This window comes from Heptranchias perlo, chromosome 18, assembly GCF_035084215.1.
Source record: "Heptranchias perlo isolate sHepPer1 chromosome 18, sHepPer1.hap1, whole genome shotgun sequence".
NCBI classification, from domain to species: Eukaryota; Metazoa; Chordata; class Chondrichthyes; order Hexanchiformes; family Hexanchidae; genus Heptranchias; species Heptranchias perlo.
Window position 1 is genome coordinate 56,648,767 of NC_090342.1, and position 19,846 is coordinate 56,668,612.

Genomic DNA, 19,846 nt, shown 5'->3' on the forward strand with positions numbered 1-19,846 from the left:
GACTTTCAAATGCCAGCTGCCCATTTTTAAGGTGAGTAACAGGTGGCCGGCAGTTGAATATCTCTCTCGATGTGTTCAATCCAGCATCTGCAGATCAGACAGGACCTGGGGCCACAACCACAAGGAACAACACAGGTTGACATGCAAGCCAGAAATATATATATTAAAAAAATCTGCAACACGGTCACAATTTACCTCATAAAACAGACCCAAGTAAATTTAACTGGCTACATTCACGTCATGATTTGTAGTAGACGTGACATTATGCTCAAGTTCCACTATTTATAAACAGGTTTAACCAAATAAGTGTTGCAATTTTATTACATTCAAAATCCCAAGGCACTATCAGCCAAAAATAAAATTAAGCTACTTCCTCTTTGTGTAATTCTCTCTGCTTCTCTTCCATTTCATAAATCTTGTCTGTTTTTCACTATTTCTGTCTTTATTCCTCCGACAAACTTTTGTCTCTATTTCTGACTCCCAACATTGCTTCTCCCTCTTCAAGTTTCTCCTTTTCTCCAGTTTCCATTTTCTCTGTAGACCTCTTTCACAGGCTGATTTACTCAATTTGTATTTTTTATCTTTTGTAAAAATCCAGGGCAGGCAACAAGATTGGGCATGGGTAGAATGCACCGTTACCCAAGTCTTCCTGTGACTGTCACTAGTACGTCTGGGTCACTGCAACATGCATGAGTGAGGGGACCAAGCTGGAGGTTCAAGCAAAGAGGCAGCAAGGAGCCAGGACCTGGAGAGGAGCAGGTATATAGAGTGGGAGTATAGGGTTGGTGGAGGAGAAAAAAATAATAATTTGAAGTAAAGGAATAATCATTCCTGCAGTAAGTTGCCAACTAGGCTGAGACTGCAATGCATTTCCCTCCTTAATCTTGCACATTAATTACTCTTCCACTATCATCTGCAATATCTTAACTGCCAGAGCAAAATGAAAGGGAAAAAGAAAGCCCTCAGTCATTTTGTTTTCTTTTTAAATCAAATTAATCATCATAGTTAATTCAGATATAGAAGTTGAATGTGCTTCAACCAGAAGGCCTAGTGTTGGACACAGGGAGAAAGCAATGACCAGGACAGGAAGCTGAGATGAGGTTATAGAAACATAGAAAATAGGAGCAGGAGTCGGAGTAGGCCATTCGGCCCTTCAAGCCTGCTCTGCCATTCAATATGATCATGGCTGATCCTCTACCTCAATACCATATTCCCGCTCTCTCCCCATACCCCTTGATGCCTTTTGTGTCTAGAAATCTATCTAGCTCCTTAAATATATTCAGTGACTTGGCCTCCACAGCCTTCTGTGGAAGAGAATTCCACAGGTTCACCACCCTCAGTGAAAAAATTTCTCCTCATCTCAGTCTTAAATGTCCTATCCCGTATCCTGAGTCTGTGACCCCTCGTTCTGGATCCCCCAGCCAGGGAAAACATCCTCCCTGCAGCCAGTCTGTCTAGCCCTGTCAGAATTTTATATGTTTCAATAAGATCCCCTCTCATTCTTCTAAACTCGAGCGAATACAGGCCGAGTCGACCCAATCTCTCCTCATACGACAGTCCTGCCATCCCAGGAATCAATCTGGTGAACCTTCGCCGCACTCCCTCAATGTCAAGCATATCCTTAGGTAAGGAGACCAAAACTGCACACAATACTCCAGGTGTGGTTTCATCAAGGCCCTGTATAACTGCAGTAAGACATCCTTGCTCCTATACTCAAATCTTCTTGCAATGAAGGCCAATATACCATTTGCCTTCCTAACTGCTTGCTGCACCTGCATGTTTGCTTTCAGTGACCGGTGTACAAGGACACCCAGGTCGTTTTGTACATCAACATTTCCCATTCTATCACCATTTAAATAATATCCATGTGGAGATGCCGGTGATGGACTGGGGTGGACAAATGTAAGGAATCTTACAACACCAGGTTATAGCCCAACAGTTTTATTTGAAAATCACAAGCTTTCGGAGGCTTTCTCCTTCGTCAGGTGAGTGTCTCATGTGACACTCACCTGACGAAGGAGAAAGCCTCCGAAAGCTTGTGATTTTCAAATAAAACTGTTGGGCTATAACCTGGTGCTGTAAGATTCCTTACATTTAAATAATACTCTGCCTTTCTGTTTTTCCTTCAGAAGTGGATAACTTCACATTTATCCACGTTATACTGCATCTGCCATGTATTTGCCCACTCACTCAACTTGTCTAAATCGCCTTGAAGCCTCTTTGCATCCTCCTCACAACTCACAATCCCACCTAGTTTTGTGTTGTCAGCAAACTTGGAAATATTACATTTGGTTCCCTCATCCAAATCATTGATATATATTGTGAATAACTGGGGCCCAAGCACTGATCCCTGCGGTATCCCACGAGTCACTGCCTGCCACCCCGAAAAAGACCCATTTATTCCTACTCTCTGTTTCCTGTTTGTTAACCAATTATCAATCCATGCCAGTATATTACCACCAATCCCATGTGCTTTAATTTTGCACACTAACCTCTTATGTGGTTCTTTATCAAAGGCCTTCTGAAAATCCAAATAAACCACATCCACTGGTTCTCCCTTATCTATTCTACCAGTAACATCCTCTAAAAAAACTCCAGTAGGTTTGTCAAATATGATTTCCCTTTCATAAATCCATGTTGACTTTGTCTCATCCTGTTAATATTTTCTAAGTGTTCTGTTATCACATCCTTTATAACAGACTCTAGCATTTTCCCTACTACTGATGTTAAGCTAACCGGTCTGTAGTTCCCTGTTTTCTCTCTCCCTCCTTTTTTTTTAAAATAGTAGGATTACATTTGTCACCCTCCAATCTGCAGGAACTGTTCCATAATCTATAGAATTTTGAAAGGTGACAACTAATGCATCCACTATTTCCATGGCTACCTCTTTTAGTACTCTGGGATACAGATTATCAGGTCCTGGGGATTTATCGGCTTTCAGTCCCATTAATTTCTCCAGCACTATTTTTTTTTACTAAGACTAATTTCCTTTAATTCCTCCTTCTCACTAGTCCCTTGGTTCCCTAGCATTTCTGGGAAGTTATTTGTGTCCTCTTCCGTGAAGACAGAACCAAAGTATTTGTTTCATTGCTCTGCCATTTCCTTGTTCCCCATTATAAATTCTCCCCTAAGGGACCTACATTTGTCTTTACTAATCTTTTTCTTTTTACATACTTGTAGAAGCTTTTACAGTCCACTTTTATGTTCCTTGCATGTTTACTCTCATACTCTATTTTTCCCCTCTTAATCAATCTCTTGGTGAATTGCTGAATTCTAAACTGCTCCCAATCCTCAGGCTTACTACTTTTTCTGGCAACTTTATATGACTCCTCTTTGGATCTAATACTATCTTTAATTTCTTTTGTTAGCCATGGTTGGGCCGCTTTTCCTTTTGTGTTTTTGCACCAGAAAGGAATGTATAATTGTTGCAATTCATGCATTCGTTCCTTAAATGTTAGCCATTGCCAAGCCACCGTCATGCCTTTTAATGAAGCTCCCCAATCTATCATAGCCAACTCACTCCTCATACCTTCATAGTTTCCTTTGTTTAGATTTCGGACCCTAGTTTCGGATTGGACTACTTCACTTTCCATCTTAATGAAGAATTCTATCACGTTATGGTCACTCTTCCCTAAAGGACCCCGCACAACAAGATTAATTAACCCCTTCTCATTGCACGATACCCAATTTAGGATAGCCTGTTCCCTGGTTGGCTCAACGTACTGGTCTAAAAAACCATCTCGTACACGCTCCAAGAATTCATCCTCCACAGTATTATTGCTAATTTGGTTTGGCCAGTCTATATGTAGATTAAAGTCACCCATGATTACTATAGTACCCTTGTTACATGTATCTCTAATTTCCTGTTTGATGCCGTCCCCTACATTACCACTACTGTTTGGAGACCTATAGACAACTCCCACCAGTGTTTTCTGCCCCATGGTGCTTCTTAACTCCACTCAGACTGATTCTACGTCGTGCTTTTCTGAGCCAATATCCTTTCTCACTATTGCTCCGATTTCATCCTTTACTAACAATACCGTCACACCTCCTTTTCCTTTTTGCCTGTCCTTCCTAAATATCGAATACCCTTGGATGTTCAGCTCCCAGCCTTGGTCACCCTGCAGCCATGTCTCTGCAATTGCAATTATACGCAATGGCTATAATTATGTTACGGTTAGACAAAGATTGAGGCCAAGTAAAGCCCGTAAGATCGACAGATTGCAGTGAGGCTGGACACCAAAGAGGTAGAGAGCAGTTGACACAACAATAATTTCTGTGCTTGATCTATAGGGAATGAGCCACAAAGTCAGCACCTTAGGCTAACGATCACAGAATAAAATGGTTATACTGTCTACTGCTGAGTTGGTCTGATTGTTGCCTGCACTGGCCAGAGTTAGTGCTGTTGCTAGAATACCCACCCCAATATAAACCTTGCATGGACCACTCGTGTGGGGCCAGAGACAGCTGCAATACCACGCATGACAAGCAGCCCATCACACAAATAGCACAATGAAATAAATTCATACTCTAGGGCGTGAGCAACTGACACAGGTCGAGCCAAGGAAGTTGCAAACGTCAAATACAGCAGTTTAGCCCCTCCACTCTGAAGGAAGCCATAAACATTAAATACAGCATAGGTCCCCTTTCACCATCTACCACCGGCACCAGATCCCAGTCCAGGTCCATCAGTCCCAGGAAAGTGTAGCGCACCACAACTTGAAGATAGGCTAAATAATTGTTATTGTAAAATTTAGGCTCATAACTAGATTATGCCTCAATCTTCATAAAAACATAAGAAATAGGAGCAGGAGTAGGCCATAGAGCCCCTCGAGCCTGCTCTGCCATTCAATCAGATCATGGCTGATCTTCGACCTCAACTCCACTTTCCCGCCCGATCCCCATGTCCCTTGATTCCCCTAGAGTCCAAAAATCTGTCCATCTCAGCCTTGAATATATTCAATAACTCAGCATCCAGAGCCCTCTGAGGTAGAGAATTCCACACTCTGCATGTTCAAATTCCTCCTCATCTCAGTCTTGAATGGCCAAACCCTTATCCTGCGACTATGCCCCCTTATTCTAGACTCACTAGCCAGGGGAAACAATCACTCAGCATCTATCCTGTTAAGCTCCCTCAGAATCTTATATGTTTCAATGAGATCACCTCTCATTCTCCTAAACTCCAGAGTACAGGCTCATTCCACTCAATCTCTCTTCATAGAACAACCCCCACATCCCAGGGATTAATCTAGTGAACCTTTGTTGCACCGCCTCCAAGGCAAGTATAGCCTTCCTTAGATAAGGAGACCAAAACTGAATGCAGTACTCCAGGTGAGGTCAAACTAACGCCCCGTACAACTGTAGTAAGACTTCTTTACTCTTGTACTCCAACCCCCTTGCAATAAAGGCCAACATGCCATTTACTTTCCTAATTGCCTGCTGTACCTGCATACTAACTTTTTGTGTTTCTTGTACGAGGAGACCCAACATCTCTTACCTCCAACATTTAAGTTTCTCACCATTTAAAAAATATTCCGTTTTTCTATTCCTCCTACCAAAGTGAATAACCTCACATTTCCCCACATTATACACCATCTGCTGCCTTCTTGCCCACTCACTTAATCTGTCAATACCACTTTGCAGACTCTGTGTCCACCTCACAACTTACTTTCCCACCTAGCTTTGTATCGTCAGCAAACTTGGATACATTACAATCTATATTAATGACTTAGATGAATGGATCGAGTGTAAATAGCTGAGGGCCAAGCACCGATCCTTGTGGCACCCCACTAGTTACAACCTGCCAACCTGATAATGACCCGTTTATCCATACCCTCTTCTCTCCTTTAACCAATCCTCGATCCATGCTCATATATTACTCCCGACCCCATGAGCCCTTACCTTGTAAAACAAGCTTTTATGTGGCAGCTTAACAAATGCCTTTTGAAAATCCAAATACACTGCATTTTTTTTTATTGGTTCATGGGATGTGGGCGTCGCTGGCGAGGCCAGCATTTATTGCCCATCCCTAATTGCCCTCGAGAAGGTGGCGGTGAGCCGCCTTCTTGAACCGCTGCAGTCCATGAGGTGAAGATTCTCCCACAGTGCTGTTAGGAAGGGAGTTCCAGGATTTTGACCCAGCAGCGATAAAGGAACGGCGATATATTTCCAAGTCGGGATGGTGTGTGACTTGGAGGGGAACATGCAGGTGATGTTGTTCCCATGTACCTGCTGCTCTTGTCCTTCTAGTTGGTAGAGGTCACGGGTTTGGGAGGTGCTGTCGAAGAGGCCTTGGCGAGTTGCTGCAGTGCATCCTGTGGATGGTACACACTGCAGCCACTGTGCGCCGGTGGTGAAGGGAGTGAATGTTTAGGGTGGTGGATGGGGTGCCAATCAAGCGGGCTGCTTTATCTTGGATGGTGTTGAGCTTCTTGAGTGTTGTTGGAACTGCTCTCATCTAGGCAAGAGGAGAGTATTCCATCACATTCCTGACTTGTACCTTGTAGACGGTGGAAAGGCTTTGGGGAGTCAGGAGGTGAGTCACTCGCCACAGAATACCCAGCCTCTGACCTGCTCTTGTAGCCACAGTATTTATATGTCTGGTCCAGTTAAGTTTCTGGTCAATGGTGACCCCCAGGATGTTGATGGTGGGGGATTCGGTGATGGTAATGCCGTTGAATGTCAAGGGGAGGTGGTTAGACTCTCTCTTGTTGGAGATGGTCATTGCCTGGCACTTGTCTGGCACGAATGTTACTTGCCACTTATGAGCCCAAGCCTGGATGTTGTCCAGGTCTTGCTGCATGCGGGCTCGGACTGCTTCATTATCTGAGGGGTTGCAAATGGAACCGAACACTGTGCAATCATCAGCGAACATCCTCTGGTTCACCTTTATCTACCCTGCTAATTACATCCTCAAAAAACTCTAATAAATTGATCAAACACGATTTCCCTTTCATAAAATCATGTTGACTCTGCCTAATCATATTATGATTTTCTAAGTGCCCTATTACCACTTCCTTAACAATGAATACCAGCATCTTCCTGACGACCGATGTCAGGCTAACTGGCCGGTAGTTCCCTCTCCCTCCTTTCTTGAATAACAGGGTAACATTTGCTCCCTTCCACTGGGACCATTCCAGAATCTAGAGAATTTTGGAAGATCATAACCAATGCATCCACCATCTCTGTAGCCACTTCTTTTAGAACCCCAAGATGTAGGCCATCAGGTCCAGGGGATTTGTCGGCTTTTAGTCCCGTTCGTTTGTCCAGTATCTTTTCCTCCAGTGATATTAATTATTTTAAGTCCCTCACTCTCATTTACCCATTGTTTCCCCATTATTTTTGGTATGCTTTTTGTGTATTCTACTGTGAAGACAGATACAAAATATTTGCTTAACACATCTGCCGTTTCCTAATTCCCCATTATAATTTCTCCTCTCTCAGCCTCTAAGGGACCAACGTTTACTTTTGCTTGGATAGCTCTTTTTGGCCGGCACAGACACGATGGGCCGGATGGCCTCCTTCTGTGCCGTAACTTTCTATGATTCTGTGAACTAAACATGCCTGGAAAGCTCTAGACTTTAACCTTGTTCATAGTATCAAAAAAGGTACAACATAAGAGGAGGCTATTCATCCCATCATGCCTATGCCAGCTCTTTGGAAGAGCAATCTAATTAGTCCTATTCCTCTGCTCTTTCCCCATAGCCCTATAAATTTTTTCCCTTCAAGTATTTATCCAATTCCCTTTTGAAAGTTAATACTGAATCTGCTTCCACCACCTATTCAGGCAGTGCATTCTAGATCATTACAACTCGCTGTATAAAAAAAAGTTTCCTCATGTCGCCTCTGGCTCTTTTGCCAATCACTTTAAATCTGTGTCCTCTGGTTACTGACCCTTCTGCTACTGGAAACTGTTTCTCCTTATTTACTCTGCCAAAACCCTTCATGATCTTTAACACCTCTATCAAATCTACTCTTAACCTTCTCTGTTCTAAGGAAAACAACCCCAAATTCTCCAGTCTCTCCAGGTAACTGAAATCCTTCATCCCCGGCATCATTCTAGTAAATCTCTTCTGCCCCCTCTCCAAAGCCTTGATACCCTTAGTAAAATGTAGTGCCCAGAGTTGAACAATACTCCAGGTGAGGCCTAACCAATGTTTTATAAAGTTTTGTCATAACTTCCCTGCTTTTGTACTCTACACTTCTATTAATAAAGCCCAGGATCCCATATACTTTTTTAAAAACAGCCTTCTCAACCTGTCCTGCCACCCACAAAGATTTGTGTTGTGAATCCCCAGGTCTCTGTTCCTGCACCCCCTTTAAAATTGTACCATTTAGTTTATATTGCCTCTCCTCATTCTTCCTACCAAAATGTATCACTTCACACTTCCATGTGTTAAATTTCATCTGCGATGTGTCTGCCCATTTCACCTGTCTGTCTATGTCCTCCTGAAGTCTGTTACTATCCTCCACATTGTTTACTACATTTCCGAGTTTCATGTCATCTGCAAACTTTGAAATTATACCCTCTATACCCAAATCCAGGTCGTTAATATGTATGAAAAAGAGCAGTGATCCTAATGCTGACCCCTGGGGAACACCACTGTATATTTCCCTCCAGTCTGAAAAACATCCGTTCATCACTACACTCTGCTTTCTGTCCCCGAGCCAATTTTGTATCCATGCTGCCACTGTCCCATTAATCCCATGGGCTTTAATTTTGCTAACAAGTCTATTATGTGGTACCTTATCAAATGCCTTTTGAAAGTATATATACACAAAATCTGGTCTGGTCATGTGGGCAGAAAAGTGGCAAATGGAATTCAATCCAGAGAAATGTAAGGTAATGCATTTGGGGAGGGCAAACAGGCATGGGAATACACAATAAATGGGAGGATACTGAGAGGTGTAGAGGATGTGAGGGACCTTGGCATGTATGTCCACAGATCCCTGAAGGTAGCAGGACAAGTAGATGAAGTGGTTAAGAAGGCAAATGGAATACTTTCCTTTATTAGCCGAAGCACAGAATGTAAGAGCAGGGAGGTTATGCTGGAACTGTATAAAAGACTGGTTAGGCCACAGCTTGAGTACTGCATGCAGTTCTGGTCACCACATTACAGGAAAGATGTGATTGTACTTGAGAGGGTACAGAGGAGATTTACGAGGATGTTGCCAGGTCTTGAGAATTTTAGCTATGAGGGAAGATTAGATAGGCTGGGGTTGTTTTCCTTGGAACAGAGGAGCCTGAGGGGTGATTTAATGGAGTTGTATAAAATTATGAAGGGCCTAGATACAGTGGATAGGGAGGACCTATTTCCCTTAGCAGAGAGGTCAATAACCAGGGGGCATAGCTATAAAGTGATTGGTAGAAGGATTAGAGGAGAGCTGAGGAAAAAGTTTTTAACCCCAGGTGGGGGTCTGGAACTCACTGCCTGAAAGGGCGGTAGAGGCAGAAATCCTCAACTCATTTAAAAAGTACCTGAATGTGCACCTGAAGTGCCGTAACCTACAACACAAGCGCTGGAAAGTGTAATTAGGCTGGGTGGCTCATTTTCAGCCAGCACGGACATGATGGGCCGAATGGCCTCCTTCTGTGCTGTAAATTTTCTATGATTCTATGATCAACCGCACTACCCTCCTCAACTCTCTCCGTTACTTCAAAGAACTCAGTCAAGTTAGTCAAACACAATTTTCCGTTAACAAATCCGTGCTGACTTTCATTTATTAGCCCATAGTTTTCCAAGTGCCAATTTATTTTGTCCCGGATTATTGCCTCTTGTTGATCTAGTAACTGAGTGAGCACAAATGTTTGTTTGCTGGCCAAGTCCAAACTAACCATATTCAGTCCAACTTCCTGAACTATCAAGCCAAAGAAACAGATGAGTTAAATGGAAACTTTAGCAGGATAGCCACATGGACCTAATCCACCCCCAGGCTGCTGAGTACTCCAATACCCAACGCAGCTTCACATATTTAGGGTACCACAGAATCCTTCACATCAAATTAGGATACTGAATAGTTCTCCATGTCAAAGGATTTCTGTGTTCCCCTTTCCATTCCCTCACCATAAATCACAAGAGGAAAAACTAGATATCTCAATAAAACTTGCTGTACTGAGAGAGTGCTCCCCAGAACTATGTAATTTTGAACTTGAGCAATACAACTGGCTATACCCAAATCTAGCCTCAATGCCATAGGATGGTGTGCAGTAATATCTAGGTTAACGTAGAGAGACCCAGGAGTCTAACAGAGCACCCATGCCACTGTACTCTGGTTTACTGGAATAAATCATGTACTGTCACATCATCTCAATTTTTCAAGATGGTAAAATGTAGACTCAGACTGTAGCTCAGGCTCTAACCAATGAATAAACATATAAATGAAGAGTACTCAACACAAACAGTAATTACAACCCAATATATTTTGAAGACTATAAGGCTATAAGGCAAATTTTCATCTTCAACTCTCCCAGTCCAGTGGTTTGTGCGCAGTGAACACATATTCCAAGACAGAGCACTGTCTGTGATTTTGTTCATGAGAGCACGTGCAAAGAGTAAAGAGAAATTAAGAGTAAGAGTAGAGAAAAGCTTTCTGATGTGTTCTTGGCATACAAAGCTCTGCACTGCAGTGCCTCCATCGGGAGAGAAAGGACGTAATTACAGTGTGACAGATTTCATAGGAAATTTCCATTACAACTGCAGGCAAAGGAATTTATAATGGAAAAAGTGCTCACTGATGAAAGTTTTTAAAAAAATTATCCAGGGTCTTCAAATAGACTAGCAGTTTTTCTTGCACTAGAATAGGAGGAAATTAATTATATATGTTAATTATGTCAGATACCATGGTCTGTCTGGAGATCCCAGTGGGCTGTAGGCAGTCACAGCAATCTTTTTTGAATGGCAGTAGCAGATCAGATCTTCTTGTGTCAGGTAAGGGTGGCATTCAATCTATTAAAGCAAGCAGAACAACATAAAAATCAATATCCTAAACTTCAATAAGGCCACTGATATAGTTTCACAGAAAGAAAAAGTGAGTCACTGAATGTCATCCCAAAAATAGTAAAAATCTAGAATCCCATGATTAAAAACAGACCTAGACGTTACCTGGTTGACTGCAGGTGTATACTTCAGGTGTGGTTTATTTAGAATCCGCTCAATCTGTTCGCAATTAAAGTTGGACACGCCTATAGCCTTAACCATTCCATTGTCAACCAATTCTTCCATAGCCTGTGAAGGAAAAATTATGCTGCTACTATTGCATAATTCCATTCAATGAAACTAGACAATTAGTGCCAGATTAACACAAGAGCTATCCAGGATGCACAGTGACATTGCATGTAATCGAAGTCACTGGAGCACCCTAGCAGAGAGGATGATACTTTTAACAAAGCGTTAAAGACATTTCAAAGAGAGCTTCAAAACAAAGAAGTACATCTAGACTTTTCCCCTCACTTATAAAATGAATTTAGAAATGATAAGCATGTGATGAATATGGAAGTTTGAGTTCTCATTTTAGATGGAAATTAAGTCTAACTCAAACACTTACCTCCCAGGTGTCGACAAAATCTGTGTCACTTGGTATTACCATACCATTCTTGTCAACAGGAAAATTCTCACAACCAGCCTTGAAAGAGATTTAAAAAAAATCATTTTTAAAAAAGTATGGTCCTGAAGCCTACAGAAGAATAGGGGCTCTAGAAAAGGACCAAAAGACATGGCTGAGGTTGCTGAGAAAGAAGAGGTCAGTATACAGCAAAATTGATGAATGTTTTAATGGGTAATTATTGGTAAGTTTTGTTTTTGTATTCATTTATATTGCATATGACACGCACTTCCTATCCAAAAATCTCACTTCATGCAAGATTTCTCAAATCAGCATTTATAATGGGAAAATCACATGTAAACAGTTGTCTGTCACAGATTGTTGATGACCCAATCACATCACTCAAAATGGCTTTTGAAAATAAAATTCACCCAACCATACTTTTTCTCAGCAACTGAGATTTCTAATGCCCAAAATAAAATTTAAAAAAATAAAAATTGCATATTTCACATTAACAATTAAATTTACCCACTGAATTGCCCTTTGTGTAAAAGTTTTTAACTTGAAGACCTTAGCCTGGCTCAAAGGTCTGGGCTTCCACTGGGTATTTTTACCTCAGTTGTCCAGACCTTTCAAATCACATCTGTGCATGCTGAGCATGTAGTTTCCAGAATTTGCCAGCATGCAATCTGTGCATGAGCATGAGTTCATGTCCCCTCATGCTGTGAGGATTTGATTTCAAACAAAACAGAGATTGAATTCTTTATTCCATTATTTCAGGCAAGTGATAACATTTCTTTACATTCACAATCACTATGAACTTCTCAGATAGACAGCCCATGATTAGAGACACCCTCAAATATGATTCAAATTCACACCTAGCTGTTATTCCTCCCCAATAAAGATTAGTTATAACATGTTAAATTCAGAGAATTCTTGTTTGTCACATTCATTTCCTGCTGTCATGATTTAGTAATGATGTGGAGATGGACTGGGGTTGACAATTGTAAACAATTTTACAACACCAAGTTATAGTCCGACAAATTTATTTTAAATTCCACAAGCTTTCGGAGGCTTCCTCCTTCCTCAGGTGAACGGTTCCACATGGGTCTGTGGCACGTCAGATGGAAAATAAATAATTCCACCTCTCAAAAGTTGCATTGGGTATCAAACCAAATGATATAAATCGGGCGCCCATGAAGTCCACTATGTGAACAGGAACCACCCGCAAATTAATCAAATAAATATGCCCTGGACAAATATAATCAAGCTTCAAGTGGCATCGACAAAATAATCAATTAAATAAATAGGCCTTAAATAAATCCAATGCAGCTGAAGGCAGAATGTGCACACCATGATTTATCTAGATAGCCACTAGATACAGAAAATCAGACCTCAAGGGTACTGTAGTCTAATGGTTATGGTATTAGATTAGCAACCTAAAGGTCATGAGTTCAAATCCCATAGCAAGTCCTTCTCTACATTTCTCATCTTTCCTTCTTCACCATCTGTGCCTCTACCTCCCCCTCACTCTTCACCAACTGCTTCTCTCTCTTTCTCCCCCTCCCTCCCTCCCTCTCATGGTCTTATTTCCACATTTCTGCTGCATCTCTCTACCCCCAACAACAGGTAATAACTAGAGGCTTTCAAAATTCAATTTGTTTGTTGAAAAAAACTCAAATGTCCTTTAGTCTCTCTTCCACCCCTAGTCAGCTAGGCCCTCCCCTTTAAAAATCGACTTTGGACGGCTCAACTTTATGGAGGGCTACCAGATTTCCTGCCCCATCCCCCTCCAGAACACAAGTTGCCTAATCAGTGCTGGCAGCTAGCCACTTCCACGGGGGTCGGGCCCCTCGTTAGTGGCAATGAACAGGGATTGCAATTGCCCTGCCCAATGTACCCTCCACTTCAAAAATCAACCCCGATGTTATAAAACAACCCACTGAACAAATGGCTAGAAAATTAACTTAAGAAGAACCATTACAAGTCTAATTAGAGAAAGATGTACAAGAATTTCTAGATGTACACATTACCTTGAATCCCATGGGCCAGTGAATAAGGTATAGGTCTACATAATCTAGTTTCAGGTCAGACAGGGTGTTAGAACAGGCCTTCTTCACCAAGTCTTTTGCATGAAAGGTGCACCACAGCTAATAGGAAAATGAAGAAGTTATTAGCATGGTTTAAATATCAATGCATTTAAACAAATAAAATTGCACTTTAACCTTCCCCTTACAGATGGTATTCTCTCTCCCAGACAACACATTTTTCTCTTCAGATTGTGGAATGTTCTGACCAAGAATTTCTCTGCAACAATACTTTGCAGACAGTTAAAAGGGCCAAGCACATTATTTTTCTTCCTATCTCAAAATAAGTGCACTCTCTTGCATGTAGCACTTCAAATTACCCTATTTTAGGAAGAAACCCAGATATTCAAAACTCTCCACTTTACCTTACTGACAATGAAGAGGTCTTCACGCTTTACAACCCCTTCTGTAATCTTCTGCTGTATGGCATCACCCACTTCCTTCTCATTCTCGTAAACGTATGCGCCATCAATGTGACGATACCCAGTGTCAATGGCCTTCTTCACTGCTTCAATCACCTCACCTGATTTGGACTGTGAACAAACAAAAAAGTGTTCATCAAAAAAAATCAAATGCAAAGGCAAAGTTAGTGTGGAACACTTTTATGTGAATGATTGAAACCAATCCTAACCTTTCAGGGTCTCAAAAGTAGTGGGAATGAGGTTTGGCAGCACTAGGAGGGGATCTGAGTTTGGCAGCAATGCAGAATTTCTGGGATCAGGCAGCTGGTACAGATAGCATGAAAATCAGTGGCTGGATAATCCAGCCTTCACTATACAGACTGCATTTGGAGTTCCCCAAAGATTTATCCTTGGCCCCTTCCCTAATATGCTGTCCCTTGGTAACATCTTCTGTAGGTCAGATTCCTTTCATTTACTGATCACATCCAGCTCTCCCCCACTTCGCACATCTGCTTCTGGGCTGCAAGTCTATCTGACATTTAGTAGTGGACAAGTCAAAGTTTCTTCCAACTGAACATCAGAATAACTGAAGTCAGTTTTCAGTCCCTACCATCAAAAACTCAGCTCCTCTTTTACACCCCCTCAGGCTGCCAGTTTAGGATGAGCCAAGCTATGCAAAACATTAGAATCCTGTTCAACCGAGAGCAAAGCTTCAAATCCTACATCCCATCCATGATCAAGACCACTTACTTAATATCGCAACTAACTTACTCCCATTGGTCAGTAAAATCCAGTCACATCTTTAGCACCTCAACTCACTTTTCTTGCCAGCCGTCACCCTCCATATACTATTCAAATTGCCACTGCTCACATCTCATCAGTCCCACTCACCCACCAACCCATCATTGACTTCTTGTCCCCCACACATTAAACTTAATATTCTCTTCTACATATCCTTCCTCAGCATTGCATCACCCTACTTCTACAATCTCCTCCAGCCTTACACCCCCTCCCATGCCTTCCTATCCTCTGTGCATCCACTACCTCACTCTCGACTCCATCATTCAGCCATCCCAGCCCTAACCATCACCGTGAAAATTCCTTGCCAGCCTTTTCATTTCTCCTAATTCTTCCACAAATGCCCATCACCTGTTCTAACCCACAGAAAGCACTTCACGCTAAAAGCACTCTAAAAATGGAAAACATATCCAAATACATCACCTTCAAATGACTGCAAATAGGGATTTGACCATTGAAGTTTTAAACAAAAATATATTATACACACACGTGGATATTTAGATGCCAGTATTTCTGCATTCTCCTTCCATATTTCCTCACTTTTTTCATTTGCAGGTAGTCCCTTCCCAGTTGGGAAATGTCCCCACTCCACCCACACGTCTATGCGAGAATCAGCCAGCACCCACCTGCACGTGTCCCCTGGGGTACACGCTCACCCCGCACCCCCCCGGGGGTACACGCTCACCCCGCACCCCCCCGGGGGTACACGCTCACCCCGCACCCCCCCGGGGGTACACGCTCACCCCGCACCCCCCCGGGGGTACACGCTCACCCCGCACCCCCCCGGGGGTACACGCTCACCCCGCACCCCCCCGGGGGTACACGCTCACCCCGCACCCCCCCGGGGGTACACGCTCACCCCGCACCCCCCGGGGGTACACGCTCACCCCGCACCCCCCCCGGGGGTACACGCTCACCCCGCACCCCCCCGGGGGTACACGCTCACCCCGCACCCCCCCGGGGGTACACGCTCACCCCGCACCCCCCCGGGGGTACACGCTCACCCCGCACCCCCCCGGGGGTACACGCTCACCCCGCACCCCCCCGGGGGTACACGCTCACCCCGCACCCCCCCGGGGGTACACGCTCACCCCGCACCCCCCCGGGGGTACACGCTCACCCCGCACCCCCCCCGGGGGTACACGCTCACCCCGCACCCCCCCCGGGGGTACACGCTCACCCCGCACCCCCCCCGGGGGTACACGCTCACCCCGCACCCCCCCGGGGGTACACGCTCACCCCGCACCCCCCCGGGGGTACACGCTCACCCCGCACCCCCCGGGGGTACACGCTCACCCCGCACCCCCCGGGGGTACACGCTCACCCCGCACAACCCCCCCGTGGGTACACGCTCACCCCGCACCCCCCCCGGGGGTACACGCTCACCCCGCACAACCCCCCCCCCAGGGTACACGCTCACCCCGCACCCCCCCCCGGGGGTACACGCTCACCCCGCACAACCCCCCCGGGGGTACACGCTCACCCCGCACCCCCCCCAGGGGTACACGCTCACCCCGCACAACCCCCCCCCAGGGTACACGCTCACCCCGCACCCCCCCCCGTGGGTACACGCTCACCCCGCACCCCCCCCAGGGGTACACGCTCACCCCGCACAACCCCCCCCCAGGGTACACGCTCACCCCGCACCCCCCCCCGGGGGTACACGCTCACCCCGCACCCCCCCCGGGGGTACACGCTCACCCCGCACCCCCCCCGGGGGTACACGCTCACCCCGCACAACCCCCCCCCAGGGTACACGCTCACCCCGCACCCCCCCCGGGGGTACACGCTCACCCCGCACCCCCCCCCGGGGGTACACGCTCACCCCGCACAACCCCCCCCCCAGGGTACACGCTCACCCCGCACAACCCCCCCCCCAGGGTACACGCTCACCCCGCACCCCCCGGGGGTACACGCTCACCCCGCACAACCCCCCCCCCGGGGGTACACGCTCACCCCGCACCCCCCCCGGGGGTACACGCTCACCCCGCACCCCCCCCGGGGGTACACGCTCACCCCGCACAACCCCCCCCCCCCGGGGGTACACGCTCACCCCGCACCCCCCCCGGGGGTACACGCTCACCCCGCACAACCCCCCCCCCCCCCGGGGGTACACGCCCTACCCCCGGGGTGCACGCTCACCCCGCGATACACACGGGCGGTCCCGCACTCCGCTCCCACTCCGGCTTCACACCGGGATCGGACACAGTCCCGGACCCAGTGAAGGAGGCGGCGGTTGCCGGTTGGCGGGCACCAGGCTCCCCGGTAACGAGCATCATTGCAATCGGACTCGGCGGGGCGACGGTTCGCTCGCTCGCCCGCCCGCCCAGCTCGCCGGCACTCACAGCCGCAGGGAGACTACCGATCGATGTCGACCACACTCACTTTCCATGTGCCCAGCCCGAGGTTGGGCATGTGTGCCCCGGTGTTGAGAACCACCGACATCACTCCGGCCGACGGAATGTTCTCGATGAGCGCGGGACGCGCAGCTCGAACCCCTCGCTGGCCCCGACCAGCCTCCTCCTCCTCCTCTGATTGGCCCCGCGGGCAGTCAATCAAACCCTCAGTCCCCCGCCCCCTCTGCCCTTCACTGGGTGGGTGCTGCTGCTTGTTGTCTTTGTGTCACCTTGTGGTCACCCTGTGCCAGCCCTAGCCCAGCACTCCCATCCCCCCGAGTCAGAGGGCGTGGGGTTCAGGCCCCACCCCAGAGACTTGAGCCCGTAATCCAGGCTGACACTCCGGTGCAGTATTGAGGGAGTGCTGCACTGTCGGAGGTGCCGTCTCACCGACGGGACGTTGAACCGAGGCCCCGTCTGCCCTCGCAGGCGGATGTGATATATCCCGTGGCGCTAATCGAAGAAGAGCAGTGGCGTTTTCTCTGGGGAAACTCGGCTGTTTCTCCCGTGATTCCTGCCAAGGTGAGATCAGGAGAACCCCACAGAGGTTTAGGGTCTCTCTGTCTAGGCTCTTGGGTGAGGTACCACAGGGTTGCCAGTGCCCAGAATTGTACCCCAGGAAAATATCAGTGCTTCAAACGATGGGGAGAAAATGGAAAGATGTGACACGCCAATGCCCTGCCACAACCCCACTAAGCTCAGTCACACTTTGAAACACCACGAAAGCAGCTTTATCTTTCTGTTGCCTCTTACGAAGTGAGGCGCTCTTTACAATTCTTTTGCAATTTCCTTAATCGTTCACTGTTCCATCTCTCCTATCCTCCAGGTGAGAGTTTAAAGTGAGGCCCGGTCTCCCTGTGGATGTTTCTTAGAAATCTCTTAAAGGTAGCTGGTACCTGTTATTTGCTGAAAATAACAGTCTACCATCTGCACAGAGTCTGAACAGAGATCAGACATAGCACACTTACAACACAGATACAGGTCCCATCCCTATGTTTACACACTGATGAATTATGTTAAAACATTGAATAAAGGTTGCACACTACTAAATCCCACATCCTCCAATCTGCACACCAGACCTCACCAATCTGCCAATCTGAGTTTGTACCAGGCCTGCGAGAGTGCATGCACCTAGCTTTGTATCATCAGCAAACTTGGATACATTGCATTCGGTCCCTTAATCCAAGTCATTAGTATAGATTGTAAATAGCTGAGACCCAAGCATCGATCCTTGTGGCACCCCACTAGTTACAGCCTGCCAACCTGAGAATGAACCGTTTATCCCTACTCTCTGTTTTCTGTCCTTTAACCAATCCTCTATCCATGCTAATATATTACCCCCAATCCCATGAGCCCTTACCTTGAGTAACAACCTTTCATGTGGCACATTATCGAATGCCTTTTGAAAATCCAAATATACTACATCCACTGGTTCCCTTTTACCTACCCTGCTAGTTACATCCTCAAAAAACTCTAATAAATTTGTCAAACGTGATTTCCCTTTCATAAAACCATGTTGACTCTGCCTAATCATATTATGATTTTCTAAGTGCCCTGTTACCACTTACGTAATGATGGATTCCAGCATTTTCCCGATGACCGATGTCAGGCTAACTGGCCTGTAGTTCCCTGTTTTCTCTCTCCCTCTTTTCTTGAATAGCGGGGTTACATTTGTCACCTTCCAGTCCACTGGGACCGTTCCAGAATCTAGGGAATTTTGGAAGATCACAACCAGTGCATCCACTATCTCTGCAGCCACCTCTTTTAGGACCCTAGGATGTAGGCCATCAGGTCCTGGGGATTTGTCGGCTTTGAGTCCCATTAGTTTGTCCAGTACTTTTTCTCTACTGATAATAATTGTTTTAAGTTCCTCACTCTCATTAGTCCCTTGGTTCCCCACTATTTCCAGTATGCTTTTTGTGTCTTCTACTGTGAAGACAGATACAAAATATTTTTTAATGCATCTGTCATTTTGATTCCCCAATATAATTTATCCTGTCTCAGCCTATAAGGGACCAACGTTTACTTTTGCTACTCTCTTCCTTTTTACATACTTGTAGAAGCTGTTACAATCCATTCTTATATTTCTTGCTAGTTTACTTTCATATTGTACTTTCTCCCTTTTCATCAATTTTTTGTTCGTCCTTTGTTGGTTTCTAAAACTCTCCCAATCCCCAGGCTTATTATTCTTCTTGGCAACATTATAAGCCTCTTCTTTCAATCTAATACTCTCCTTAATTTCTTTAGTTATCCACGGGTGGATCATTTTTCCCGTGGAGTTTTTATTTCTTAATGGAATGTATATTTGTTGAGAATATTGAAATATTTCTTTCAATGTTCGCCTTTGCTTTTCAACTGTCAAACCCTTTAATTTACTTTCCCAATCTACCTTTGACAACTTCCCCCTCATAACTATGTAATTAGCTTTAGTTAAGTTTAAGACTTACTACTAGAAGAGCTTGGAGTTGTCCCGGTATCCTGGCCAGCATTCCTCCCTCGACCAACATCACCACAACAGATTAACAGGTCACTCATCTCATTAGCAGTTTGTGGGACCTTGCTGTTCACAAATTGGCTGCCGTGTTTGCCAATATGACAACAGTCATTGCACTTTAATAGTACT

At 45.5% G+C, this 19,846-nt stretch overlaps 1 protein-coding gene across 1 annotated transcript in view; it reads right to left on the reverse strand.

Moving 5' to 3' along the window:
• LOC137334885 (aldo-keto reductase family 1 member B1-like) overlaps positions 1-17,399 on the reverse strand; it is a 35,135-nt gene extending 17,736 nt beyond the window's left edge. Inside the window, exons 1-6 of the mRNA XM_067999942.1 lie at positions 17,213-17,399; positions 13,994-14,161; positions 13,575-13,691; positions 11,545-11,622; positions 11,103-11,225; positions 10,840-10,946 (exon numbers count right to left, since the gene is read on the reverse strand). Coding sequence (XP_067856043.1) covers positions 10,840-10,946; positions 11,103-11,225; positions 11,545-11,622; positions 13,575-13,691; positions 13,994-14,161; positions 17,213-17,272 — 653 coding nt within the window. The 5' untranslated portion in view covers positions 17,273-17,399. The remainder of the gene's footprint in view (positions 1-10,839; positions 10,947-11,102; positions 11,226-11,544; positions 11,623-13,574; positions 13,692-13,993; positions 14,162-17,212) is intronic.
• Positions 17,400-19,846: the final 2,447 nt, after the last annotated feature.